Source organism: Tachysurus vachellii, chromosome 12 (assembly GCF_030014155.1).
Source record: "Tachysurus vachellii isolate PV-2020 chromosome 12, HZAU_Pvac_v1, whole genome shotgun sequence".
Classification (NCBI taxonomy): Eukaryota; Metazoa; Chordata; class Actinopteri; order Siluriformes; family Bagridae; genus Tachysurus; species Tachysurus vachellii.
In genome coordinates, this window is record NC_083471.1 from 3,622,024 (window position 1) to 3,649,697 (window position 27,674).

The 27,674-nt window shown below is 40.5% G+C and overlaps 1 protein-coding gene across 4 annotated transcripts in view; it reads left to right on the forward strand.

Moving 5' to 3' along the window:
- epha7 (eph receptor A7) overlaps positions 1-22,489 on the forward strand; it is a 71,554-nt gene extending 49,065 nt beyond the window's left edge. Inside the window, exons 6-17 of one of the 4 annotated variants that reach the window (XM_060883469.1) lie at positions 4,683-4,807; positions 6,526-6,700; positions 8,260-8,368; positions 9,237-9,292; positions 11,706-11,831; positions 12,178-12,363; positions 13,106-13,167; positions 13,286-13,495; positions 13,718-13,933; positions 17,014-17,207; positions 17,824-17,979; positions 19,445-22,489. In XM_060883469.1, the coding sequence (XP_060739452.1) occupies positions 4,683-4,807; positions 6,526-6,700; positions 8,260-8,368; positions 9,237-9,292; positions 11,706-11,831; positions 12,178-12,363; positions 13,106-13,167; positions 13,286-13,495; positions 13,718-13,933; positions 17,014-17,207; positions 17,824-17,979; positions 19,445-19,559 (1,730 nt within the window). In that variant the 3' untranslated portion in view covers positions 19,560-22,489. Of the gene's footprint in view, positions 1-4,682; positions 4,808-6,525; positions 6,701-8,259; positions 8,369-9,236; positions 9,293-11,705; positions 11,832-12,177; positions 12,364-13,105; positions 13,168-13,285; positions 13,496-13,717; positions 13,934-17,013; positions 17,208-17,823; positions 17,984-19,444 lie in introns of those variants that run through there. The other 3 variants (XM_060883470.1, XM_060883471.1, XM_060883472.1) reach the window with 3 other exon arrangements.
- The last annotated feature ends 5,185 nt before the right edge of the window (positions 22,490-27,674 follow it).

A 27,674-nucleotide genomic window follows, 5' to 3' on the forward strand; every position in this document is an offset into this window, starting at 1 on the left:
TTTTTTGACATTTATGTCTGAGAGTGTAATAATGCTTAAAAAAAAAAAATCTTTGTTTTGAATCATTAGGTTTTATAGATTTGGCTTGGTTTCTATTACAGTTAATAAATATATAGTTGTTCAGTAAAGCAGTATTACAAAAGTACAACACAACCTGAATATACAGACGTTGCATTATATCGGCTGTGCAACGAAAGATGATTTGCGATTTAAAAAAAAAAACACCACCACGATTCACTCCAGAAGCTTGTAGAGCACAAGTTTATTCCACACAGTGCAGAAATGTTCAGACGCAATAACGTAACCTGGTTGCTGCATTTTCATTTAATATGCACAGAGCATCACAGATCTTTCGGGAAATACGCTTTTGTCCGCCTTTACCGCCGCTCGTCGCAAGAAACAGGCAGATGATTTTCCATCAATGTCATTTAAATTCACTTTAGTCACACACACATATATTACGTTTGGAAGAAGAAAAACAAACAAAAAAAACATACAGATTCAGCAGAAATGAATGCAGGACAGATGAATAATGTACAGTAAGAAGATCCCATAGTCTCGCTATCGACCGTACGGTGAAATTCCTACGATTTTTGAATTTCGATTTTGTTTATAACGTAAATCAGAATCGTTTGTGTGTATTGTGTTATGCAGTGTTAATACAGAGGAAGGTGTTTAAGCGGTTTGTATGGAGGAAAAATGGAAACGATAAAACTGGACACAAAAAAATTCAGTACGGAAATAATTTAGCCAACGATTGTCAAACCTACAGTAATTTCTTCATCTTATTATTATTTTGTTCCTCACCCTACCAGAACGATGACTAGGATCAAAACTGAGACACCTAAATGAGTGGTGTGAGTCATATGTTCACTTTTTTACTAAACAGGGAGGATTTTGGTGTGTGTGTGTGTGTGTGTGTGTGTGTGTGTGTGTGTCTGGGTTGAAGTGCCTTTCTGGCTTCGCTCTAATTGAAGCTGACAAAGCTCTCTGTTACGGTGGCTGAAGAGGCCCATTTCCGTCCAGGTTGTGAGTGAGGGAGCGAACGAGCGAGTGAACGAGTGGGAGAGAAAATGTTGTCACTGCAGTACCATCAGTTCCTCTCCACATTCATCAAAGTGCTGGACATCAATGGCTACTTGCTTTATTTTCTGACTCACTGAGCCCCTACTGACTGCACTCTTTTCCTCTCTTCTCCTCTGCACTCGTCACCTACACATCTCTTTCCTCTCCTCTCATAAACCTCCAGCACCCTTTTCTTTCCATCAGCACGTTCCTGGTACCGTATCTACAGCTACGAATCTCCGTATTGTTCCCAGGTTTAAGAGCCAAAACATAACTTACGTAACTATAAGAGCGATAGCAAAAAATTTAAGTAGACTCCCTAAAAAAAACTTTGTTCTTTTTTCATTTCCCCCCCCCCCCTCTCTTTTTAAAAATATTTTAAGATTTTTTTAAATAATTAATTTTAAATAATTAAAGAAATTTTTTATAGCTTTCTCCCAGCTACCGTGTTCCAGTTTGTATAAATCCAGACTGATAATTCATGTGAGTCACGATTATTTCCAAATAAAAAAGATGACAAGCAATGACGCGGTAATCGGAAGACTTGAGTCAGTCAGCTCATGGAAAGATATCGTGTTCCAATAAAAATGTTTTTTTTTGAGAGTAAGAGAGCATGTGTTTGCAGGTGTGAAGGATATAGTCAGGATAATTTATTTATTTATTTATTTTTTCCATAGTGATCTAACAAAGCCCGAAGCATTTTGGTACTGGAACCCAAAAAGCCAAAAACCACAACAGTTTCAGAATTGTTGGTGGATTTGCTTGTTTTATTTGCTGTACTTTTTTATATAATTGTTTAATATTAGGCGTGTAAAGATTCCAAGATTTGTTTGGTTTCATTTAGTATCTTAGGTGTTTGATTACATTTAGTTTCTCATTTATTTGCTTGTTTAGTTGGTTAGTAGTTTGCTTTGTTTTGTCTGTTTATTTAATACATTCTTTGAGTTCATGCACATATTCATTTGTTTGCTTGTATACTTTGTTTTGTTAGTCAGTTATTTGCTTTAGTTGTTTGTTTAGTCGGTTAATTGCTTGGTTTGTTTGTTTTAGGTGTTTCTTTTTATTTAGTAAATTGTTTGCATTGACATATTTATTCATTTGTTTGCTTGTTTTGTTGTTTTTGTTTTTATGTTTGTTTTGTTGGTTATTTGTTTGCTTTACTTGTCTATATGTGTGTTTGCTAGTTGGTTAGTCTTTCTCTCTCTCTCTCTCTCTCTCTCTCTCTCTCTCTCTCTCTCTCTCTCTCTCTCTCTCTCTCTTTCTGTCTCTCTGTCTCTGTCTCTGTCTGTGTCTGTCCATTGACTGCTCGAAAAAGATCCAAAGCTCTGACCATTGAGATTAGAGCCAGAGGCTATTGCACAAGCTCTGCTTTACTAACACACACACACACACACACACACACACACACACACACACACACACACACACCCTTTCAACACCATTGCCATCCCCACCATTTCCTATGACACATCGTATTACGGCGCTATCAGAATCTTCTCCATCACGCTGAAATGAGGTCATCACACGTATATCCAACAGCATGTGCTGAGCCGAAAGCGGCAATCTGGCCCTCGCACTCTTAATTCCCGCATCATCAGAAAGCACATGTCTCGATTTCCCGCGTGAGTAATTGAAAAATTTAGCAGGGATAAGACTCGAGAGTGGGCGTCCGCCGAATCCGTCTGTGTTCAGTCTCAACTCGAACAGCTTTCCTAATTGAAAGAAATGAGCTTATACATTCCGCTCATCACCATCTTTTCCAAGCCAAGAAGAAGAAGAAAAAAAAATGATGAAAGTTTTATAATGAAGTTTTTATAATGAAGTGACATTCTCCTCCTGCTAAAGGTAGAGAAAGAAAAAGAGAGAGGGAGGAGAGAGAGAGAGAGGGATGAGGAGTGGGGGAGGGGCTGACATAGACGGAGAGATAGAGGAGAAAGTCGAGGATATTAAAAATCCCCATGCATAATGTAGCTCTAATGTATTCTAATGCAGAACATGATGGAAGCTCGCTTCCGCCTGAATTAGCATGAGGTTTCGGAAGGTCGCTAATACCCACGCTAACGCCGCTAACGTCAGCTATCCGGTCTCTGGACAATTTTCACCCCTCAGGTGTGGTAAAAAATCAGAGTCTGGCTGACAACATTAATGTCAAGCGTGTCATTAATGGCAGTTGCCTGGATAAAAATACCAATGAAAGACAAGATCTCATATTAGCTTCATTTTTCTTTTTCTCTCGGACACACAAAAAGTCTGCTAATCAGAAGCAAAACTCTGAAAGGTCACCGACATTGCAAAACTGGCAGCTAGTTTTATGCTAATAATTTAATAAACTGTTTAGTATCCACTTGATAAACTTAGCCTTTTGGGAAAATAGTAAGCCACCCTTGCTGCATTAGCCAGCTCACTAAGTAGCTAGCATTTAGACAGAATCTACACAGAGGTTATTGTTATTACTTCAGTAGGTAAAAAAAAAGAAAGGTTCTATATATCTAGTAATTTTTCTTGTTTTCTGTATTTTTAAACAGTATGCCGCTAACACTAGCTTAGGTACAAGTTAGCGTCAAATGAAAGTATCTTATAAGTAGTAACTGTACATTTTCTGAGGTAAATGTTAATTAGTGATGGTAGCTATCCGTCATGCATTGAGGCTAATAGAGATTTTGAGCTAGTACATGCTAATTTTCTGTTTGATATTTAGCTCACTAGATACTGGTTAGCTAACATTTGCTTGAGCACTATGTAGTTAGCTTTTGTCTGTTTTCATGGTGCCTCAGCAGGCAAAGTTAGCATCAATGACAGTGTTTAGTGTATGATTATTTTGTTTCTATCCTTCTTTTTCTTCCATAGAATTTAGTTATACACTAGCTTATACATTTAGGCTAATGTCATTAGCTAGATATTGATATTTTGGTGTTTACATGGTGTCTACATCCTAAACAGGATTAGTTTTATTTCTTTATTTTTTTAGACAGAAATCAGATTGATGTGTTAGATTGTGTATGTGTTTGCGTGTGTGTGATAGGAAATGTTTAGTTGCGTGTGGCTGTGCGTGTTTATGTTTCTATGTATATGTGTGTGTGTCTGTGTCTGTGTGTGTCACTTAAAGGCTTGTGTTTAACTGTTGCAAACTGGTTGAATACAGTGCTTTCCGGGAAACTAACATTCTCTCATTTAGAATAAAAACACTGTTAATTATGTAATTAACGTTCACCTAGAAATGATCAACATGAGGTGAAGGACCATAGCAAGGTGTCGTGGTGAATTGGAAAGTTCATCACATCAATTGAGATGTTTCCCAAAACAAAAAAGCTTTGCGGAGGAACGGATGTCTTCAGGGGTCATGCGAGGCAGAACTCGCGTGGCTGGAATTAATTCGGCTTAATTGGCATCCGCGAAGCCAGACGTGTTTTTTTTTCTTCAAGCCGGGATGTGGACGTCTTCCGGTGTTTGCTCAGTAATTGAAATTTCCATTAGCAGCCGTAAACATTTTGGAGCGGCCGTGTGAATATTCATCAGTCGATCAGTAGAGAGGTGCATACGCCTGTGTGTGTGTGTGTGTGTGTGAAGTGATTACACCTACAGCAACTTTTCTGAGTCTTCCTCTCGATGTGTTTCAGCTCCGTCTCAGGTCAGCGAGGTGATAAAGGAACGCGTACAGGAGCACAGCATCCAGCTGTCATGGCAGGAACCCGAGCAGCCCAATGGAGTCATCACCGAATATGAGATCAAGTACTATGAGAAGGTGGGTCTATTAAAGTCAGAGAGAAAGAGAGAGAGAGAGAGAGAGAGAGAGAGAGAGAGAGAGTGAGAGAGAAAGTAGCAATGAGAAATCCAGAGCTAGCTGAAGCGTAGGTGTGTGTTTTGAAAGCAGGAAGATCGTTATTCTGTCTCTGGCTTTGAGTTCGACACCGTGTGGGTTCCCTGTCTGACTCCGTCAACTCTTCGGGTTGCTAGCGTTCCCACCTTCCTGTCCTCCGTATACCGCTTGCGTTCTCTCTTTCACTCTCTATCGTTCAGGTCTTTCCAGAAAACACATCCTTCTCAAATAATCACGTTAATTAATTCATTAATTAATTAAAGGCAGTCGGAAGATTTATCCAGAACATGCTAGAAATTATAAACACACACTTTCACATACACACTCACAGTCTCACACATACAAACTGGCACACACATTTACAATAGCTGCAGTGTGTTTGGTGTTAAGCTCCTAATATCCAAATACACCGAGACGTCGGACACAGGCTACGAAGGGTTTCGTGACACGATGCAGGACGTCCCTCAAGACGCTCTACTGCGTTACAGGAAGTCGAGCATGAATGATGTCACGAAATTTAGTTCAGTTTAATCCTCACATAGACATTAACATAATGTTTTAGATGAATCCTTTACACAACGTCATTACTTTTGGCTGTGAGTGAAAAAGAAGCATGGTTTTTCTACCAGTTGTTGTATATATATATATATATATATATATATATTTATATATATATATATATTTTTATATTTTTGCTCTCACCTTCTTTAAGCAAATTATCAAGAAATAAAACAATAAATAATCGCTTTCGTGATCGGTTTTCTGGATTAAATCTAAATGTAGCTATGAAGGGATTCAAAAAGTGAAGTGAAAGTGTCATTCTATTTCTATCTCTCGGGGTGTTTGTCATGTACACATCCGTACCTCATTAAAAATAAACTGAAAATAGAATTACAATCAAAATAGCATTGAATTCTACACACAGGAAATGTGATGCAGCTGGAGCAGCAGTTTGAAAAGAACGAAGGGAAAAACAACAATTAAAAAAAAAAAATAAGTAAAATAAAAATAAAAAATCTGGTTTTATTCTTGAAACTTGAAACTCGACTTGTTCATTCAAATCCAGATATATTTTAGGACTTGAGGATGATAAAAACATTTTCCCCATAATTATTACGTATACTTCACTAGCAGCCTAAACTCAGACATACACAAAAATATTTTAATTCTCATTTCTGGTAGTCTTTTTTTCTAACTCATTAAGTCAACACAAAGGCTTTGAAACACCCAAAAAACAAGGTTTAAAGATCAGTCTGTTTCCTGGGCAGATCCAGCGGTGCGGTTGGAAAATTAGAGACGAGCGTTCCCTCAACGATCCTTAACGTTCAGTTAACAACATGCGTGCGAGAGAAGGAGAAGCAGATCATACGCCGACCTTCCTCTCGAGACTCAGGGCACGTTGTAAACCAAGCGCCGCTCTTGACAGCTTTCTTTCCAGTGTCTTCGCTAGCTCTGTGTGTTTGAAAAAAAAAAAAAAACAACCAAAAAAAAAACAGCAAAACCCTTGAAGGTCCTCGGATAAAAACCCTCGAGAGCGGCTTTTTCTCTGCATGATAAAGCACTCGGAGAAAAGAAAAAAAGTTTGTTTTCTTCAGCCTGAATTGCAAAAATATCATTGTGTTATTTTTTTTTCTTGTGTAAAGGACCAAAAGGATCGCATCTACTCGACAGTCAAGTCCAAGTTCACGTCGGCTACGGTGAACAACCTGAGGCCCAGCACGGCGTACGTCTTCCAGATCCGAGCGTTCACCTCGGCCGGGTACGGCATGTTCAGCCCCAGGCTCGAGGTCACCACCAAGGACGAGTCGTCAGGAGCCGGTATGGACGTTAATGTTTATTTATTTTTATTTCGGCACTTTTTAAATCCGCAGCTCAGGTCACCACCAGCTCATCGGCATCGGCTCTCGTCTCGTCTCAATTGCTCCCTAGGTAGTGAATCTTTTAGGGTACTGGTTAGGACACATAAAGATACTCAATATCTGGAGATTTCTACGTAAAATGTTGTGTCAGTGTGCTATTATTCAGACATGTTTTTGTCAGGCTGCTTCAAGCGTGATCGTAAGCTAGGGTAATGAATGTTTTTACAGAGAGTTAACGTTAAGTTAATAATCGTTATGAAATCGTTTGAAAGCTACAACAATGACAACAAGCTACTTGCTCTTTTGTAGATGCATTTGTAGATGTAGGGTTGCATTTTTTGGAGTCAACGTTCCATTGCATGGACAGGATGAAAACGGTCGCTTCGTTACCGCACTTGTTTTCCGTGACTCCGCCTCCCACTCACCCAGCCGGCTCTTGACCACACCTCCAGTGCTACTTAATACTTTTCTATTTTAAAGCATTGTTGTAATGGATGGTTTAGGGACAGGAGAATTTTTTTTTTAATGATAATTTTGCAATTAGGAGGAGTTAAAAGTGATGTGTTGAAAGTATTTTAAATTAAATAACAAAAGATGTGGTGAGTGACATTTAGTTAGTTTTATTTCTAAAATGATTTCATATCGGGCACGGTGGCTTAGTGGTTAGCACGTACGCCTCACACCTCCAGGGTTGGGGGTTCGATTCCCGCCTCCACCTTGCGTGTGTGGACTTTGCATGTTCTCCCCGTGCCTCGGGGGTTTCCTCCGGGTACTCCGGTTTCCTCCCCCAGAAGAAGCTGATATCCCAGTTGAGTTGTTGATGCCAGATCTCTCTGGGTTGTTTTTATGCTCTGAGACGGTATCTGAGCAGAACTCTGGTGACTCTACAGTAACCCCTGCATCACAAAAAAAAAGTGAACGCCTGTCAAAATCCCCGCCCATGACGTGCTCTTTAAATACTGCTGTCTTGCTGTATAATTTATTGAGCCGGAGCTGCATATCCTGTTCCCTCAGCACTCTGTCAATGCGAGTGCTCTTTTAGCGTTGGAGAAGCGGTCCGAATCGCGAAATGCTCCAACCTGAATGTGTCATTGTTTCAAATGAAGGGCACCACGTTACCGCTGGGAACTATTAAACCCATTTTCAGAAACAGTAGAAGCATGCACTCGGAAAGAGAGAGAGAGATAGAGAGAGAGAGACACGAAAATAGAACAGAAAAGAGAGAAGCCGGGAAAAAAAAAAGGGGGTTACGCTAGTCTCTGACACGATCTCATCTACATGCTAGTTTAATTCTGATGGTTGAACGAATCAAAATGTATTGGAGAAAATTTGTTAGGAAAGTTCACAGCACAAACATGATTAGAGTTCTGTACCGTAGACTGACACTTTTTTGCTGGTAAGGGGTGGGGTTTAGATAAAGATGTAATAAATACAGATGTAGTGGTTTTGTTTAATATCTTTCTTATATGGAATCATTTTAACAGTTTCTCTGTGTGTGTGTTTTTGTTCGTGTGTTAGCCACAATTGTTTCGAGCGAGCAGAACCCAGTCATCATCATCGCCGTGGTCGCAGTAGCCGGCACCATCATCCTGGTGTTTATGGTGTTCGGCTTCATCATCGGGAGAAGGTACGCTCTCGCGGCCCCCGTTGACTCGCCGCTCCTGTGAGTCTCCACCGCTCTGGCATGTGCTTGCATTTTGTTTCCTGTCTCTCGTGGGCATCACGGTGGATTCTTCCACACACACACAACTCCCCCACCCCCACGGAGCTGATCACACTTGTCCATCAGCATGCAGCTTGTGTCACTGGTGTCCATGCCAGGAATGAGAGCGTGCTACTTTTTTTTTGCATGTTTTTTTTTCATTTGAATGCGAAAGGAAGGATGATCTGGAAACGGATGAAAGTCTGCTTTGTTTCTTTGCACTGGAACGTGAATGTGCATAAACACACATTTATATGTGTGTGTGTACGTGCATACGTGTGACTGTTTATGTGTGTTTACAGTATGTGGGTGAGATTGTGTGTGAGTGTGTGTATATGTGTGCCCTAAAAGTATGTATGTCTTTGTATACGTGTGTGATTGTGTGTGGGTGTGTATATATGTGTGTGTTGTTCCTCTTCTTCCATCACTTCCAAGCATGTGTGTAGCTGTATGCCGTGCTTAGCCGCTAAAGCTTGTGGAGATAAGAGACAATATAATATATAATATATTTAAATTTATGCAACAATTCTCAAATCTGATTGGTCAGAGCAGTCACTCTGTCAGTTCTAATACATTATTATTCTAGTTAATTCACATGGACAATCTAAATAGTATATATTTAAAAAGGTGTAATTGGTTATTTGAGCTTTTCTGTGATGACACGTTTGTTTAGCGTCTTAGTTCGTTAGTTATTTGTATCTGTGGTGTCCTGGTGCAACCTGTTTACAGTCTCTCTCTCTCTCTCTCCCTTTCTCTCTCTCTCTATCTCTCCCCCTCTCTCTCTCTTTTGAAGGCACTGCGGCTACAGTAAAGCAGACCAGGAAGGAGATGAAGAGCTTTACTTCCAATGTGAGTTTCTGATTTTTGCTAGCATTAGCATACAAGCATGTACACACACACATACACACACACACACACACAAAAAAAAACATTTGAGCGATAAAAGTTTCCTCAGAAATGTTTGTAAACAAAGAAGACACCAAAAAAACACCAGGATTACCAAAGATGACCGTTTTCAGCCTGCTAGCATCCTATTTTTTCCACCCCTTATTTTTATAATTTCAACTGTTTGTTTCTCCAAAGTTTTCACCATGAATTTTAGTCAGAACCAACCTTTCTCCTCAGCGTTAGTGCCTTTCATCTGTCTTGTCAGAGCTAAGAGTCATTCCAGAGCATTAAAGTAACAATGCTAGTCACATATTGAATAAAATTTAGTTGTAAATAATCAACTTTTATTAGCAAGGCTGTTCCTTACTTTAGCAAAGGTATTAGCATCTACTTTTTTTCTTCATCATTTTAGCATGAACATTTTCTCTGTTGCAGAATGAGTTACAAAGGGAACAAAAGAGCTGCTTTCGCGTCAGAATTAGCATCTAATCTATCTACTGTTTCAGCAGTATTATTAGCATCTCTGCTGAACATGGATAAGTGTTTTCATCTTCAGGAAATTAGCTGAAACATTAGCATCTCACCTCTTTCCTGTCAGAGCACTTCATAGACCAACATTTCAGCTTTCTGTGATGACTAAAATACTGGTTATGTTTTTTGTTATTGATTTTTTTTCCCCTTCACAATGTTATGTGAGCTTCAACCTTTATAAAACAAGATCAGTTACAAAGACTTTCTTTAAACCTTTGCGTCAGTGGTAGCATATTCTCTTCATGGCACATACAGTACGTTTCATATTTTAGCAACCGTATTAGCAGCTCCTATTAGTAAATACTGTGTTTTGGGTCATCTTACATGAAGTGCTAACATTGCTAAATTTTATGAGAGATAACCATATCATGGCTATCTAAGATCTCTCAAAGACAAAAAAAACAAAACAGGTCAGTAAAAGGAGAGTGTACTCTCATCCCAAACACTTCAGCTTCAATGCTAGCATCTCTGCTTTTAGGCTAAGATATTACACTTTTGGATTACGCTGCCTGAGATGATAAGCCCCTGTTCTCAGGCCTTTCACCCAACGAGCTGCTATCCCTCAGCACTCGCTAATGAAGCCCCTAGAGATGACCATGCCGCCGGCCTCCCCAGACAAGCTCCGCTAACGATGTGCTGTAGGCAAACTGCTGATTTGGAAACAAAGGGTCAAGGTGGCAGCGCTAGCTCCCTTGCGTTAACCGTGACTAGTGGCTCTTGCTAGCACACGAAATGCATGCTGAGTACCTGCCAAGTAGCTTTGCTAGCAAGAAAAAGGACAATGGAATTTAGTAGTTGCCAAGCTAATAAAGTGCCTTTGCACTTGCTTGGATGCGAGATGATGATGTTAGCCAGGTCGGCTGAAGGAGCACTTTGTCCTCTCTTAATTTTTCCAAGAAGCAGTGATAATGCTGGTCATTATCAGTGTAAGACTGTAATTACAAGAAAACGGGAAACATCAGCCTCAGTAGGTCGCCATGTTTACAGATGTTAAGAGAGCTAACACAACATCTGTATTTGCACTGTTGTCTGGCAAAAGCACTATAGCAGATTACTTTAATTTATTAATTTAATTACTTGTTAGCAGTATTAGCCGTTTTTAGCGCAGCAGGATGTTCCCTGATAGTGTCTGAAGCAGTCTCATTAAATGGGCCGGGATATCAAAGCTGACAGGTAGGCTTGTAATTAGCAAGTTTGAGAGGGAGGGAACACAGTGGGCATTAATTTAGTAAAGAGTACTATGAAAAAAATATGTTATGTCTATGCGTCATTAGCTAGCTTAATTATGTGGGTCAACAGGAATCTAAATTGTAGTTGTAAAATGCAAAACCACATTAAGCTCAGTGACACTATGCATGTTGAGTGTAGATATGAGTTCCTGTCATTTAGCTTGGTGGGGTTTTAATAAATAAATAAAAAATTAAAAAAAAAAAAAACATTTAACTTGATGGAAATTCATCAGCTTGAGTTTTTTGTTTCATTTTCTTTCAAGCAGTGCGAGCTGAAAACGGCCAGCTATAGTGTTTAACCCAAGCATAATTAAATTTCTAGCATATCGCAGTGTCAGGCTCTCCGACTTCTAATCCGAGCCACGTCTCACCGAATACAAACAGCGCGCCAGATTTGCGAAAGCCATTAGCCAGCGAGCGACAGCTCCATATGTCTGCAGATCGCTCCACTCCTAACCCACCCTGTCGCTCCATTTGATGAAGGTTAAACAAAACAAACTAAAAGCATTTAAATTCTAAGGAAATTCCAGGTTCCATTTCTAGCTAACTGGCTCCACCCATCACGGCATGTGTGCATATTTAATCATAACAGTAATCCTCTTACACTTCTGCAGTCAAATTTCCAGGCACCAAAACCTACATTGATCCTGAAACCTATGAAGACCCCAACAGGGCTGTGCATCAATTTGCCAAGGAACTGGATGCCTCGTGTATTAAGATCGAAAGGGTTATTGGTGCAGGTGAGGTTTCATTTCACACACAAATATATAGACTCAGTGCCTTGCTTGTTCATCAGGATGATAGCCAAATATTTATTCCTTCAACAACCCTTACTGTATTTCTTTCCTCTGATTATTAATAGCCCCTTTGTGGGAAGAGAGGGTTGCAGGGCAGTTGCTGAGATCGTAGCGTAATTAATATATCTCCTCAAGAGAGAATTCGCAAAGAAGCGTCATTGTTTGATGAATTGCTACTGCTACTCTCAGACTGTTCTGATGCAAAGGTGTTAGCGTACACACAAAATGATATATGCAATTATGACTTGAGGCTGTGGTACCTTGTGTTGATATTATGTGTGTATGGTAGGAGAGTTTGGTGAAGTGTGCAGCGGCCGCCTGAAGCTTCCTGGGAAGAGGGATGTTCCTGTGGCCATCAAAACTCTAAAAGTAGGCTACACCGAGAAGCAAAGGCGGGACTTCCTGTGTGAAGCGAGCATCATGGGACAGTTTGATCATCCTAATGTGGTCCATCTAGAAGGTGTGGTCACCAGAGGTTAGTTCCCACACACATGTACAAATAATACCTAATAGGAGGGGCTTAGCACTCGTTTAATTGGCATTTACCTATATGCGGCTCAGGTTGTGATGTCACAAAGCGTACACCACCAAAGTGCAGTATGCTAATTAGGAGAGGATGTCATACCAGCGTGCATGTGCTCTGTAGCTACAGAATGTGCAACTGACAGGAAGTGATAGCTTAACACTCCTCTGACTTATAAAAAATTGACTATGCGCTCAGGTTGTGATTATGATTATGTGATTATGTGACTATGACAATACACACAGCATACAAGTTGTTTACAATTTGCATATCATGGATATTCATCGATCAGGATTAGCGCAGTTGCAGAGATGCAGGAATATTCTCTAGTTCTTTTTGTTCACTTTAAACAGGGCTAGCTAAGGATTCTATGTTAGTGATTTTCAGTTTAAACAGTAAGTAAAGCTCATTTGTATGCTAGCTGTTGACATTATTACCTTCCTACAGCTGTATATCTGTATATCCTGTCTATAGCTGGATAAGTAAAACTGTTTTGGATGATATTAACTTGCGTGAAGCTGTTAATGAACTACTTTGTGTATGTTGAACAGACAGAATGCACTCTGCCACTTGCCTTTTAGAGGCTTGCTTGAATTATTTTTCCTCATTACGGCTTCACACGCTAAGTGGACGAAGTTTATCTTCACCACTGCTAATCACATCTAATTGAGTTTCTTGCGCTTCTGTTTGTCAGGGAAGCCGGTCATGATCGTCATCGAGTACATGGAGAACGGCGCGTTAGACGCCTTCCTCAGGGTGAGTATGCAGACGTTTGTTTTTCTCAAGTCATACTGTATCTTTTCAATTTAATACAAACAATGTGATCTTGGTTATTAGCAAGAAGTCAAGATTAAGATTGTGTTTGAATTCCCAGAAACATGACGGTCAGTTCACGGTGATCCAGCTGGTCGGTATGCTGCGCGGAATCGCCGCCGGGATGCGCTACCTCTCGGACATGGGCTACGTGCACCGTGACCTGGCGGCGCGCAACATCCTGGTCAACAGCAACCTTGTCTGTAAAGTGTCCGACTTCGGGCTGTCCAGAGTGATTGACGATGACCCTGAGGCTGTCTACACTACCACCGTGAGTCGATAAAACTCCCTGACTGATAGCTACACCATCAGAATACTGATAATGCCACAGCACAGTACTGAGATTAACCCTTATGTTCTGTTTGTGTCATTAATTAATAGTAGTTTTTAGCAAACTTTTTTTTTGTACTGACCTCAGGTGACGAGTGAACGAGCAACGAACAACAGAACCTGAGGGTTAATACTGTGACTTCTCTTTGGTTGGTGTTTTTAGGGGAAGATGCAGGCTGTAATGAATTTGATGTTTACCCCAGCCATTGACCTGCATTTTACTGAACAGGGCGGAAAGATCCCGGTTCGATGGACAGCCATGGAAGCCATCCAGTACCGTAAATTCACGTCAGCTAGCGATGTGTGGAGTTACGGCATTGTCATGTGGGAGGTCATGTCTTATGGTGAACGGCCGTACTGGGACATGTCCAATCAAGACGTGAGTGACTTTTTCATGCAAGTTATAATGTTATTATGTAGCTTTGTAGAAGCCAACATTCTGTTTTCCTATTTAAGCTTAGACAAAAATTTATCAAGAGTAACTCCTCCTAGGGCTTTTGAGCCACAAATTCGGATATGTTGTAGACGCTGGTCTGAAGTTTGTTGCTATTACTTTTCTAAGCGATCCGAGTACCGGTACTTCCGGTACAGGGTCTCAAAGTGGCCTTTTTTCCCATAGACTCCCATTATAAACTTTGGAGGCTTATAACTCGGCAAGCTTTCAAACTATCTATCAAACTCGGCCAGCTCCTTTAGGGTGATACTCTGAACAAACTTTTAAATTGGTGTACCGACTGACCTTTCTGTTGTGCCGCAGCCCCGCCCCCAAAATATGCAAAATCAAAAAACTTTTTACAACATGGACATGTGACATATCAAAACACTCAGAACAATGGGGGAACTTCCTCAGGAGTATTCGAATGACGTCACATGCTCGTCTCCACTTGCCTCCAAATGTTTTGGCACCCTATCTTTCTGTCCACTTGCCTACAAAAGTAACACTGACCCTTATGTCCACTCGCCTCCAAAAAGCACCGTCCTTTGCGAATACTTGCCTCGTCAAAGCCAACATCAAAGTTTGTCGCGACGAACTTTACAATCTAGTTTATTCCGTTTCTGTAAAATCAAAGCATATCAATAAATCAATTGCGTTTTTATTGATTTGAATTCAATTTCAATTCAAATATTTAAATGCTTTAGTACCTAAAATTCAAACCCAGATTTTACAGGAAGCTGACAGCCATGGCACGTACTGTAGTAATCACTCATTCACCGCATGAATTTTATTTGTCTTCATTTATGAAATAAATGTACTTCATCATTGAGTCTGGAGTTGTGCTTTCTCCACCTCTCATGCTGTTCCAGCAGAAAAAAAAAGGCGTACATGACAAGCTCCTCCGCCTCCTCCGCATCTGGCCCCCTTTTTTTTATTTATACGCGCATCGAAGCAGATCGGAGGAGTACTTCCATCTTTAGTGCACTTATTTAAGCTGGTTTAGGAATGCATCACTGCTTCATTTGTCTCGAGTCATGAGCACCTGGCACGAAAGAGTGTCTAACGCTGATCTCTGTCTGATTGTATAAATTGATAGAAAATAGGTTTTTAGAGAAAGAACGGGTCACTTTGCATTTAGAGTGCCTTTCTCTCTCGGCAATAGATGCTTAACCCTCACTAATGAGATGTGATAATGTGAAATTTATTGTTAGCTGAGCATGAGACATGCCAAAACTCCAGGTTTGATCTAGAGACCTTTTTGGCTTTCATCTATCCAAGCACAATTGATACGTACTGTAGGCGCACCGAGATGTTCTTCATCACTCAAGCATTGAAAATTCCACCCTTGTAACAGATAATGATATGTACGAACGGAAGAGGTTTTAATCCATCGCTGTTTGAAGGCTCACTCGGTGTCAAAATTACACAAGCGTGTACCTCCTCGGAGAAGATAAACACCACTTACATAAGGGCTAATGATGACTTATAATTGCTGCGCCTGCTAGCGGACATGTTATGCAAATGGCGTGCTATAAATCATTCGTTCGTTTTGAGTTTTTTTTTTTTTTAAAGCTGCCGAAACTAGTCTGTATGTTGCACCTCCTTCTTGACACGCATCAACGTCAGCAAATTCTTGCTCTCTGTCAGGGACGCTCCTCTTGGGTGAACAAGGAGAGAGAGAACAACATTTACATTTCTGCAACACTTTACTTGCTTTGACACTTCTCTCTCTGTAGATCCACAAGTTTTGCCTGAAAAGACGAGACCAGAATAGCAGATGAACCCGAATCGAGGGTAAACAGACATCTATTATACTGCGCCAGAGAGAAGAACAGATCCCAGTTCTGGGTTTTGTTGTCTCATACTTAGCTAGTTCATGCAGGTCAGGAGCAGCTTTAGAAAGAGAAAAATACGATGATTTCGTTTCTCTCGAGCGAGGCGAGGGCATGCGAACGTGGAATGTTGTTGGGACTCACAGACATGCTGAGTGCAGTCACCTGAGGATTAGACTGCATGTCTGGTTGGCTCATTTACTGCACAATGCTAGGACTAAACCCAGCTAATTCCATTTGTTTAACCTGTATTATCCACATATTTCAAACTGCAAAGCTGCAGGTTGACAAATGTTTGTTAACACTCTGATTAAAGGATGTTTTTTTTTCCATTTCTTGGTTTGCGAGATCTCTAAATTAGTCAGCCAAAATGAAAGAATTAATATATAAATTAAATAAATGAATAATGGCAAAAAAAAAAAAAAAACGGGGGGCACGGTGGCTTAGTGGTTAGCATGTTCACCTCACACCTCCAGGGTTGGGGGTTCGATTCCCGCCTCCACCTTGTATGTGTGGAGTTTGCATGTTCTCCCCGTGCCTCGGGGGTTTCCTCCGGGTACTCCGGTTTCCTCCCCCGGTCCAAAGACATGCATGGTAGGTTGATTGGCATCTCTGGAAAATTTGTCCATAGTGTGAGAGTGTGTGTGTGTGTGTGTGTGTGTGTGTGTGTGTGCCCTGCGATGGGTTGGCACTCCGTCCAGGGTGTATCCTGCCTTGATGCCCAATGATGCCTGAGATAGGCACAGGCTCCCCGTGACCCGAGGTAGTTCGGATAAGCGGTAGAAAATGAATGAATGAATGAATGAATGAATGAATGATGCCAAAATAGCCTTGGTTGATAAAATGGCTGGCTAAATCCATCTTTTGTTGTCTTCCTGCAAACCCAAAATGAAACCAGCTTTACAAAAAAAAACAATAAATTACAGACGACGTTTAAAATGACACGTCAGGGAAGCACGGTATTCTGGGATTGTAGGTAGGTTATTAAGGTCCAAGCACAGACACAGCTTAGGTAGATGCGCTACGGTCATGTGCTCAAGCAAAACCTGAGGTCACCCCGTCTGTACCGAGTACTAAAGAAAAACTCAACCAAATTCTAAACCATTCAAAATTTCAGTCTCTGAAACTAATAAGTAAAGAATTTTAAAAATAACAAAACAATCAAAGTCCGGTATCTGTCTCTACTTGAAGGTCATCAAGGCTATTGAGGAAGGGTACCGTCTTCCAGCACCCATGGACTGCCCTCCAGGACTTCACCAGCTTATGCTGGACTGCTGGCAGAAGGAGCGTGCAGACCGGCCCAAATTCGACCAGATAGTCGCCATTTTAGACAAAATGATCCGCAACCCTAGCACACTGAAAACGCCAGTGGGAACATGTACGAGGTAAATGCACTAAAATGCATCTGAAGTTCACCGCTCATTCTTTCATGATATATGAAATTGTCTGTTATTACAGTAGCTAGGTTTTTTTTTGTTTGTTTGTTTGTTTGTTTGGTGTAACTGGATTTAACAGACAATCCCTGTCGGTCCTGTGCTCAGCGTGTCCACTTGAATAAATCCTGGAAAATCAATACAGCGACACCACTCCCATGGCTTTATGGTCAACGACAGGGCTTTAAAATCAATTGGCGTAATGATAGTCTTTTTTTTTTTTTAAGTTTGTGTGGGTTCTGACGCCCACTGTGCCAAAATCCATTTACAGGGAGAACAAGACCCAAGAAGAAGGACATAACCTGAGAAATAGCAGGGGGAAAGGAGCTTAGTCTGCTTAGTGGGAGGGTTTCTTTCTAGCGTTAACTTTTGGAAGGGAAAATAATGACTTCCTGTCTCTACAGAAATGAAGATAAATGATTATTATAACTGGAATTGTTATTAGGTGTAATTGGACGGTCTTTGCGGAGTCGCGTTATGCGTTCTCTCAAGCAAAGGGAAACTGATACGAGAGCCCATGTGGCTCGTTTGGGTTTGGGTGATCACGTTCATTTCCTGTCATTTTCAGACCCATCAGTCCGCTGCTGGACCAAAGCCCGCCAGACTTCAGCTCGTTCCGCTCAGTGAACGAGTGGTTGGAAGCCATTAAGATGGAGAGATACAAAGACAACTTCACAGCAGCTGGCTACAGCTCACTCGAGTCCATCGCGAGGATGACTATCGAGTAAGAAACCTTCTGTAAACTCTTTCTTGTAGCAGCTTTAAACCTCATTCTGTTCCCAAGTAAGCAACGGATCTCATGCAGTTCCACTTTGGATATCATAGCAACCTCGAACTTCTCGGCTCTGATTGGTCAAAAGGTGTTGGTTAATTCTTTTTATTTTAAAGGTGCGGTCTCTGTTGTTTGAAAGCCAATGTCGACATATAAAATCACCAAAACAAACACGCCCCTAACCCAAATGGGTCCCACCCCTGTATCGATAGCTCCGCCCACACATACATACGTAACCCAGGCAAATAATAAAAAGAAATGTTTCTTTATCATAGCTGAAGGGAAGAACAATACGATTGCAGATAAACAAACAAGCAAAAATGACACACAAGCATAATCATGTAAAGGACAAAGGCATATATTAGTTCTGTGTAACAAAGCAAAACCAACGTTACTCACCTATCGAGAAGGAAAAAAGCGCCTCGGCGTCTTAAGTAAAGTTGGTCACATATTCACAGATTGGAGTTTCCCGAGTCAATAACTCCTGAGCTAAACACTGTTACTACACAAAACACGGTTGTAGCTGCGTCTCTACATTACTACGATAGAAAAGAGGTGTTATTTGTGTAGTAACAGTGTTTAGCTCAGGAGTTATTGACTCAGGAAACTCCAATCTGTGAATATGTGACCAACTTCCTGCTCCTTCAGTTCTCTCCAGCGCTGAAAAGCTGATCCTATATTAACACGTCCTACTTCTTACCTTATCGTAAGTCTTTCTTCTCTTTCTTTCTTTGTTTTTATCCTCCATGTCAATGTTAAAACCGCTTTCTGCTAATGTCACACATGCGCACTGAACACTCTCTCCGCCCATATTGACAAGACCCGCCCCTTTCTGCTAATTGGCTACACGTTTGTTTTGTTTTTGTTTTGTTTGGCGGCCCAACGCAGTTTTCTGAAGCATTTCTCAAACAACGGAGACCCCACCTTTAACAGTTTATTTACAGGGATGTTGCACTTCCGGGTTTCTCTGACCTGACGTTGTTTATAGCGGCTGGTTAAATGATACTGTATTCTTTTGATTAGGGATATTTGTCCTAAACGTAAAAGAAATTAAAATCCAGGATGTGCAATTGTTGGAAAACAATCAACTCCAGGATGTGAACAGTTATTGTTTTCTAATAAAAGCAAACCCCCTGCTGTTTTATTACATACTTTAGATAGATCTATCTCTTCGTGATGGAAAGCAACTTTTATTGTCGTTTTTCACAAGGAAAATTTTACAAGCTTTCAACAATGCAAAACACATTTTAAATCATTTCTGGTCGAGAACCCGAAGTCTCTTCCTGATCTGTGTCCATGCCATAATAAACACGGCTACTTCGATTCTGTCTCTTCTCGATTAACACAATAACATATAGGTCTATAACTCTTTTATGTGGCGCCATAGCGATTTACGAGTGTGTCTTTGTGACCGCAGGGACGTGATGAATTTGGGAATCTCACTCGTGGGCCATCAGAAGAAAGTCATGAGCAGTATACAGACTATGAGAGCTCAGATGTTTCACCTGCACGGAACGGGGGTCCAGGTGTGACGGACGGTCAGCCGGGAACTTAGAAGATATACAATAAATAACACTAATAAAAACCACACGACGTCTCTCTCGATACGATGACTCTTCCAGAAGCTGCGGAGACAAGGACTTCTTCGTTTCTTCGTCCTCTGGTGAAGGATGTTAAGCGAAGGTGCTGAAACAATGTACATGCGAAAGGAAAAACGAAAGGAGAGAATACTACCTGGAAACACGTCAGTGGAGAGACAGAGCGTTTTCTAGCAATTTGATGCTTTTTAACCATTTTTTTTTCCTGCTCATTGTTGGTATGGACTTCATTAGAATATGGATATTTTTTACAAATATAACGGACAAGAAATGCACAAAGTTAGAAATTCAATCAGTACAAAAAAATAAAAAATCCTGATACTCTCCAATGGGGACATTTACAACTTTAACCAACGTCAATTTCCCCAATTCCTTTAAGTTTGACAGTTTGCCTTATTGGATTTTAAAGTGGATTTGACAACAGGGTAAAATGTTGCCACCGTAGGCAGCAGGGCAGAAGCACGGACCTCATTGTGGACGTAACCTCAGCTTCTTCGCTCACAGTGTGAGTCTGGACCTCGCAGTGTTTTTTTTTTCTTTCTTACTTCATCCGACTCCTCCGCATTTGCAATCTCATGGGAGTATCTTTGCGAGTTTGCGTTCCCGGTGTACGGATGGCCGAGTTTTACGACACGGCAGAAAGTTAAGAACTTCAAGAACCACTTCTTGACAACAACCTCTATAGTTTCACTATTATTGTTTTTTTTTTTTTAAACACTTGAATGCATCTTATTTGATTTCCCCATTCTGTTTGCCTGCTTTTCTTTTCCTGTTATTCCTTTTCATGAGGCGTCTCAACGTAGATAGCACTATCGAAGACAGTATTTAATATAAAAACGGTTCAATCTAAAGTTAATTGTTTGTTTGGTTTGCAATTTTTTTTTTTTCCAGATGTTGCAAATATTTTATATTTCCTCAATCCAGTCCAGTCAGTTCTAAGTTAAACTGATATTACCTTAAAACCTTAGAGACAAATATAGACTTGAGGTACTTCTTTGGAATGAATAATTCTCAATCTGTTTCGTAATTATTACTGTTTTGTTTTTTTCTTTCGCAGAATGAGCTCGCTCACTTGTGGGAACTAGACGGTAGAAGTCGATATAGACAGAAGGTCATATATGAATATAAATATATATGAGTCTGGAAGAGACGGATCAATCAGAGCAATAATTACCGAGATGGTTCTTCTTCTTCTTTTTCTTCTTCTTCTTTGTGATATTAAGGTGCTACTGTAGATTTTTACCATTTCTCTCGTCAGCTAATCACAGCAGAACTCAGCAAATGGGAAAGATGTTGGAGAGAGAGAGAGAGAGAGAGAGAGATTTATATATGCGTTTCCTCTTTTCTGGGCTGCGGGGACATCAAAATACCACAAGAATGTACTTTTGTGTGTGTGTGTGTGTGTCTTCCTTCTTGATTAGAGAGCTCAAAGATAAAGGAATTCGTTTTGGCAAACGTGCGATTCAAGCCGATTTCAGTGGCATCCCACACCGGTCGGTGTTGGGATCGTTCGGTATCACAAACAGATCAGTTTCATTTATTTATTTGATTTTATGGCTGCTCTAAAATAACACAGGAAGAATAACAGTACTAAAATGGTTATAAACTTGTAAAATGGGTTTTTATTAGTTTGGGGTTTGGCACAGTACAAAAAGAAAAATATATAAAGAAATAAATAAATAATTGAAAAACACTTGTAGTGTATGGTCCAGATGTTAATTTTAAAAAGTCATTAACTAAATAACATGAACAGTGTATTCTGGTATGAAAGCCTTTACCCCAGGTTTTGTGTGTGTGTGTTTGTGTGTGTGTGCGCGCTCTTGGATTAGATGATGCCCCTATCTCCGCTCCATTGCGCTGGCCTCAGCACTGGATCGTCTCCAGCCCTTTTTGTTTCCCCAATCGAATGCGAGTGGAAAGGCTTTCGGTCAGCACAAACCTCTCTGGCTCTCATGCAAGCAGCGTATTTTCGCCTCGCAAATTGTAAACACTTGCATCGTTCCCTCCTCTCATCTCTCTCTCTCTCTCTCTCTCTCTCTCTCTCTCTCTCTCTCTCTCTCTCTCTCTCTGAGCTCTCTTCAGCCTTTAGGGACAGCCAATTTGAGATTAACGCCAGGGTTCAATCGATCCTCACTGGAGGCCATCGTGACACTTCAATGACATATCTGCTGTACTGTTTAAAGCCTGACAGTAGGATGCGGGTTCGGTTTGTTGAATCTAGTGTGTCTTTTAGAAATATTTCAAATATTTAAATGCATACGAACGACCCCCCGATTCGAATAAAAAATTCTTATTTTGGAAGATTCCAAAGACGTCAGCACTGTTGATTGTGTCTGGTTGGAGGGAAACTTTGTATATGATCTGATTGTAAAACTTGTACATTTTTTTTATTTATATTCTTTCTTTTTTTTTTTTTTTCCTTTATTTTTTACACCTTTTCCTCCGTAGTGAGCTCGGAATTCATTGAAAATGCACTATATTTTTCTATACCGCTTGCAAATGTTTTAGTTCACCCGGATGTACATAATTTCTCATGTAGGACCAAAGACGGCCAATAACTTTCCATTTAAGGTGTTTTCCTTTTCTTCCCTGTCTTTTCAGTTCGAATGTACAGTAAAATAAATCGTCTGTTTATTACAATTTAATATTTATTTTATTCCCGAGACATGACATGGCAGGATGGAGAGTTTGAGTCATTGGTTCAAAAAAAAAAAAAAAAAAGAAGAAAAAAAAAAAAAGCATTTTCCCCAACTGCAGATCTGTAAAATCATTTTATCTCGATTATTTCTTGTTACATAGAACGTTTTCATTTCCTGTTGTTTTTTTTTTTTGTTTGTTTTTTTCTTTGTAACCTTTGTAATAGACTGTACATATATTTTTGGAAATATAATACAATCTCTATAGAGACGTCTGAGTTTGAATTTGTTATTACGCCTCAGTGTTTTCTTACAGATACGAACGTCGTCCTTATTAAACATTAAATATGATGTGTAATAGTATAGCGATCGATACACCAGATTTATACATGCTGCGGTAAAGAGATGAAACTGCAGCATTAATATCCCTTTGGGAATGTGTGTGTGTGTGTGTGTGTGTGTGTGTGTGTGTGTGTGTGTGTGTGTGTGTGTGTGTGTGTGTGAAGTATGAACACCCTCACTGACCAAGCCTGATAGTGTCATTAAAAATACATTACCAAACCCACTAACCTGGGAGACTTAAGCTTGTCCCCTTCAGAGTTAAACAAAGCTGCACTAATGGATTTATAAAGATTATATCTCTGCAAATATTTCAATATTTATTTTTATTAACTCAGGAGGAAGCGGGTTTCCATAGGCAGGTGGAATGCACTCTAGCGAACACTGGCACATGTTAATAAAAGGTCTTGGCTATCGGCTATGTTCTGTACAGATGAAGGGGAATAACAGAGGTGTCAACGTCTACAGACCCGCCGTAGCATTTTCTGTGTTTTTATTGCGACGGCTGTACAGGACACGCCTGAAAAACTAAGGCTTTTTCAGCGGTTTGTCGTGGAAACGTCTGCTTCAATTCAAGTTAGCCGACTGAACCAATAGAACGAGGGTGTGGGTGTGGTCTATAGTAAGGAGGAGAGATCGTTTGGCTCGGGTCACTATTAAGAGCCGACTCCTTTATAGCTGTTGACAATGTGTTTGCCGGGTTTTAAACAGAAGAGTTGAGTTTCAGTTGATGAGAGTCGATGTTTCTGCTCCACGCATAAAAATGCGCAAAGACATTCATGTGATGTTTGGACAAAGAAAGGGCAGTTTTGTTTGATTTCAATAATGAAGGCAACATCAAATGTCAGCAAAGATGAATAAATTCACACTAAGGAAGAAATGTTGAAATGTGTGAGAGAGAGAGAGAGAGAGAGAGAGAGAGAGAGAGAGAGAGAGAGAGAGAGAGAGAGAGAGAGAGAGAGAAAAGAGAAAGAGAGAGAAACAGAGAGAGAGAGAAAGAAAGTGAGAGAGAGAAGAGGGAGAGAGTGAGAGAAAGAGAGAGAAGGAAGGGAGAGAGTGAGAGAAAGAGAGAGAAGAAAGAGAGAGAAAAAGAAAAAGTGAGTGATAGAGAGAGAGAGAAAAGAGAAAGAGAGAAGAAAGAGAGAGAGAGAAAAAAAGAGAAAAAGTGTGAGAGAGAGGGAGAGAGAGAGAAAGAGAGAGAAGAAGAGAAAGAGCGAGAGAGAGAGAGAGAGAGAGAGAAAGAGAGAAAGAGAGAGAGAGCGCGAGAGAGAGAAGAGAAAGAGAGAGAAAGAGAGAGATAGAGAGAGAGAGAGAGAGAGAGAGAGAGAGAGAGAGAGAGAGAGAGATCTGATCAGTTATAACTTTAAATTCACTGACAGGTGAAGTGAATAAAATTGAGTGTCTCGTTACAGTGTGACCTGTCAGGAGGTGGGATACATTAGACAGTCAGTTCTTAAAGTTGATGTAGTGAAAGCAGTGAAATGGGTAAGCATAAGCCTGCAGGTCTTTCTGAGGTGCTTCTTGTATGCAGGAGTTAGTTACTATTAAAAAATGGTCCAAGGGAAGACAACCAAGGGCCATAATGGCAGGTTCACATGCAGCCAAAGTTTAAAGGTTACTGAAGAGCTACTCTGCAGCTCAAATTGCCTAAAAATGTAATGTGTATCTCCAGAGCAGTCAGAGTGTCCATGCTGAGCCCAGTCCTCCACCAAAAGCACCTATACTAGGCATCAGAACCTGACTATGAAGCAATGGAAGAAGGTGGTTTGGTCTGATGATTCACACTTACTGTACCTTAGAAAGCGTGCTGGACAAACAAGTCTGATCCACAGAGGTCTGATCTCAAAAAAAGACAGGACTCGTTGCTGACATATTGGTCCCAGATACCACAACACACCTTCAGAGATCTTGCCTCTGTGGATCCAAGCTGTTTTGGTAGCACAAGCGCGACCTACACTATATTAGCCAGGTGAAATGAATATTATTCCTGATCAGTGTCTGAAGAGCCGACTGAAAGCGCTGACTCGTTTGCAGCAACATTGTACAGTGCGCAGTTTATCATTCATGCTTCTTTTTTCCTTTGGTAAAATTCAATTTGTTAGCAGTGTTGCTACCTCTCGATTAGCGCCCGAACATCAGTTTGTCTCTCAGTCGCACTTAATCCTCTTTAAATCCTTCCTCTACAAAATTTACCGAGCCACGTTGACGTCCTCTGATTCAAACAACAGTGTGTAACCGATTCCGTGGCCGTACAAGTGTTGGACGATAGACGGCTCGTTTGTGCCGGGTGGCGATAACATTTCATATTTCAGGGTTTCTCTTTGTCGTCTGTGAGGTTTTTCACAGCAGGGTTGCTTCAAAGAGTCACATTTGTACATAAAGCAGGCAAAAGGACATAGGCGCTATCAATAAGCGTGGAGGACTACACTGCGAGAGAGAGTTATTCTTATGTAGAAGGGCTCAATTACAAATATGTGATTGGTAATCCTTGAGTAAGGTTAAAGGACTACTTGCGACCAAGATGTTCTTCAATATAATGATACCAGTGGATTAGGGTCCATAGGACAGGAGCTTAAAAAACTTACCGAACTCCCCCAAGTTTGCCTTGCACCTCTGGGGTTGTGGGTTTAATTCCTGCCTGATTTAAACCCTGTGTCCATGGTGTTTGCAGGTTATTCCCATGCTTTTGGGGGTTTCCTCCAGGTATTTTGATTTCCTCCCCAGTCCAAAGACATGCATGGAAGGCTGATTGGCATCTCTAATGATCTAATCCCTTGGTCCCTTGCTTTGTGCTCTAAGTCCCCTGGAACAGACTCTAGGCTCCTCATGCTGCAAATAAAGTGTCCTGAATCTTAAACTCACTCAGGGGTTTTTTACACCTGGTCACTTCATGTGTTTTCTGTGATCCGATAGCTATCCAATGGTAAAAAGACCAGGTCTAAATGCCCTCCGTAACGTTTTCGAGACGGATATATATCCGATGCTACAAACCACTTCAGGAGGTGGTCTGGGACGCGTTTCAGATGAAACTGGACAGGTGTAAATGAATGTGGTTGTTCAAGCCAGAGGAGGAAACCTTGAGAGGAACCAGACTCAAAAGAGAACCTCATCCTCATTTGGGTGACACTGTCTGTCAATTGTAAAATTGTAATAGACTGTGCCATAACACGTGATCTCCAGAGATACATTAACGACAGCCATGTGACTAAATAAACCGCCTTTGTTCATCTGAGCTCATGCTGAAAATAGGCTCAGTATAAACATTAGCATGATTTGCTTTCAGTTTGCATTTTGGTGCTATCTCTTGAGCTTCAGGTCATCCTATATAATCCTGCTATTGGTTTCAATTAAGTCTAGACATTGTGTTCTTTCTGTCACAGTCACAAACCTGGCTGATTCCATGTAAAATGTGTCCCCAAAAATAATGTACTGTATGGCTAGTCTGATGGTCCTTATGAACAACCAAGACACTGCAGTTGTATATATTGTTATGCAGGACACAGTTTCTCAACATCCATCCAAGGACTAACCAGATTTGTCCTTGCACAGCTTCAGAGATCAGACAATGTCCATCCTTTTTACTGTGGTACGTAAATCTTAAATCTCCAGTGCTTAAATATCACGGAACGGCATCGTATCGTTCTGAGAAGCTGTATCTCATTGCCTCTTGTCTGGGCCTAATAAAAGGATAGCAGCCTGTTTGTTAAGATAACGATGCTTCAGATCGCACCCTTTAGCCCGAGTCTTCGGGGAAAGTCACACAATATAGTGAGAAACCTGTAACTCCAATTTCTGCCTTTTGACTGATTCACACATCCAGAAGGAGGAATGATGCTCCATGGCTGAGCTGCTCAATGATGCTTAGCCCAGTGGGCAGGTTCCTAATCTTACACACACAGCAATGCAGTGAAACTGAAGGTTGAAGGACTGTAATAGAGAAAAATGCTTAAGAGGTTGTACAGGTAAGGTTTGTGTCTGTGTGTGTGTGGCTGGACCGATGTTGTGAACCATAGCCATGCCTGGACTTATTCATCATCATCATCGGTGACCTCAGGGTTACGATGTTTGGTGTGTGTGCTGAACCAAGACTGGACCAGTGACCCAAAGTTATCTCCTTTTCTGTGTTTTTGTGTTCACTGTTTTTCTTTTTTGTCTTTTTTTTTGAGCAGAGGCTCTTTTGGAGGCAAAGCAGGCACTTTTTGCACAAGTAAATCCTACGAAGTATTTAATATTAGCTCTATAATCCGATGGTATAAGAAAGTTAGCGTGGCTAAAGCAAAGGGAAAAAAAATCGTTTTTTTTTTTTTTTTTTTTTTTTTTTTTTACTTTCAATCCATTTTATTTGCTTTTAAGTACAACTTGAAATAAAAAGAACTATTGTTTACTGTTTTAGCTAATGACACTGTACAATTTGTTCAGTAAATTCATCTGTACTAAGCATTGTAATACTTTTTCCACCTCTCTGATTTTGGAGTGCGTAACCGATCATTTAGCGTTGCGACACGGGGCGGGAGCTCAAACTTTAGCTTCGGCAATCATCTTTTCCAAGCTGCTCATACAGGCTAAAATAAGCTTGCCTTCACTCCTAGGATGAACTTTTCCTTCTTTTTTTTTATCTGTGAAGTCGTCAATCTTGCCTGTGCGACTCTGTGTTTGTTTTGAAAGCTCAACTTTCGATCAAACTACTCTTCATTCATTAGTCTTTAAGGATAGTTGTGTGTTAAATGTTTTTACAGTCCAGATCTAATTAAAAATTCTTGATTCTTGATTTATAAAAGTTTCCGTAACAAAGGTTTGCTGCGAGAATTGTTCTCTGATGGAAAAAATAATCAGTTGCACAAATCAGACTGCAGCTGATTTGCATATATTGACACCAACAAAACTTCGATAAATTATACGCAAATCTGTAAGTCACGTAAATTGTCCAATAATGCAGCTATCAAAGACATGTGAACTCATCATCAAATATACAACTCGAAGGCAGTAAACTGAGGTTCATTTTAAGATTTGAATGTATACAAACTCACAAGTTCTGACAGGAAATAGATGTCATTTTTGCGGTAAATTCTCCTAA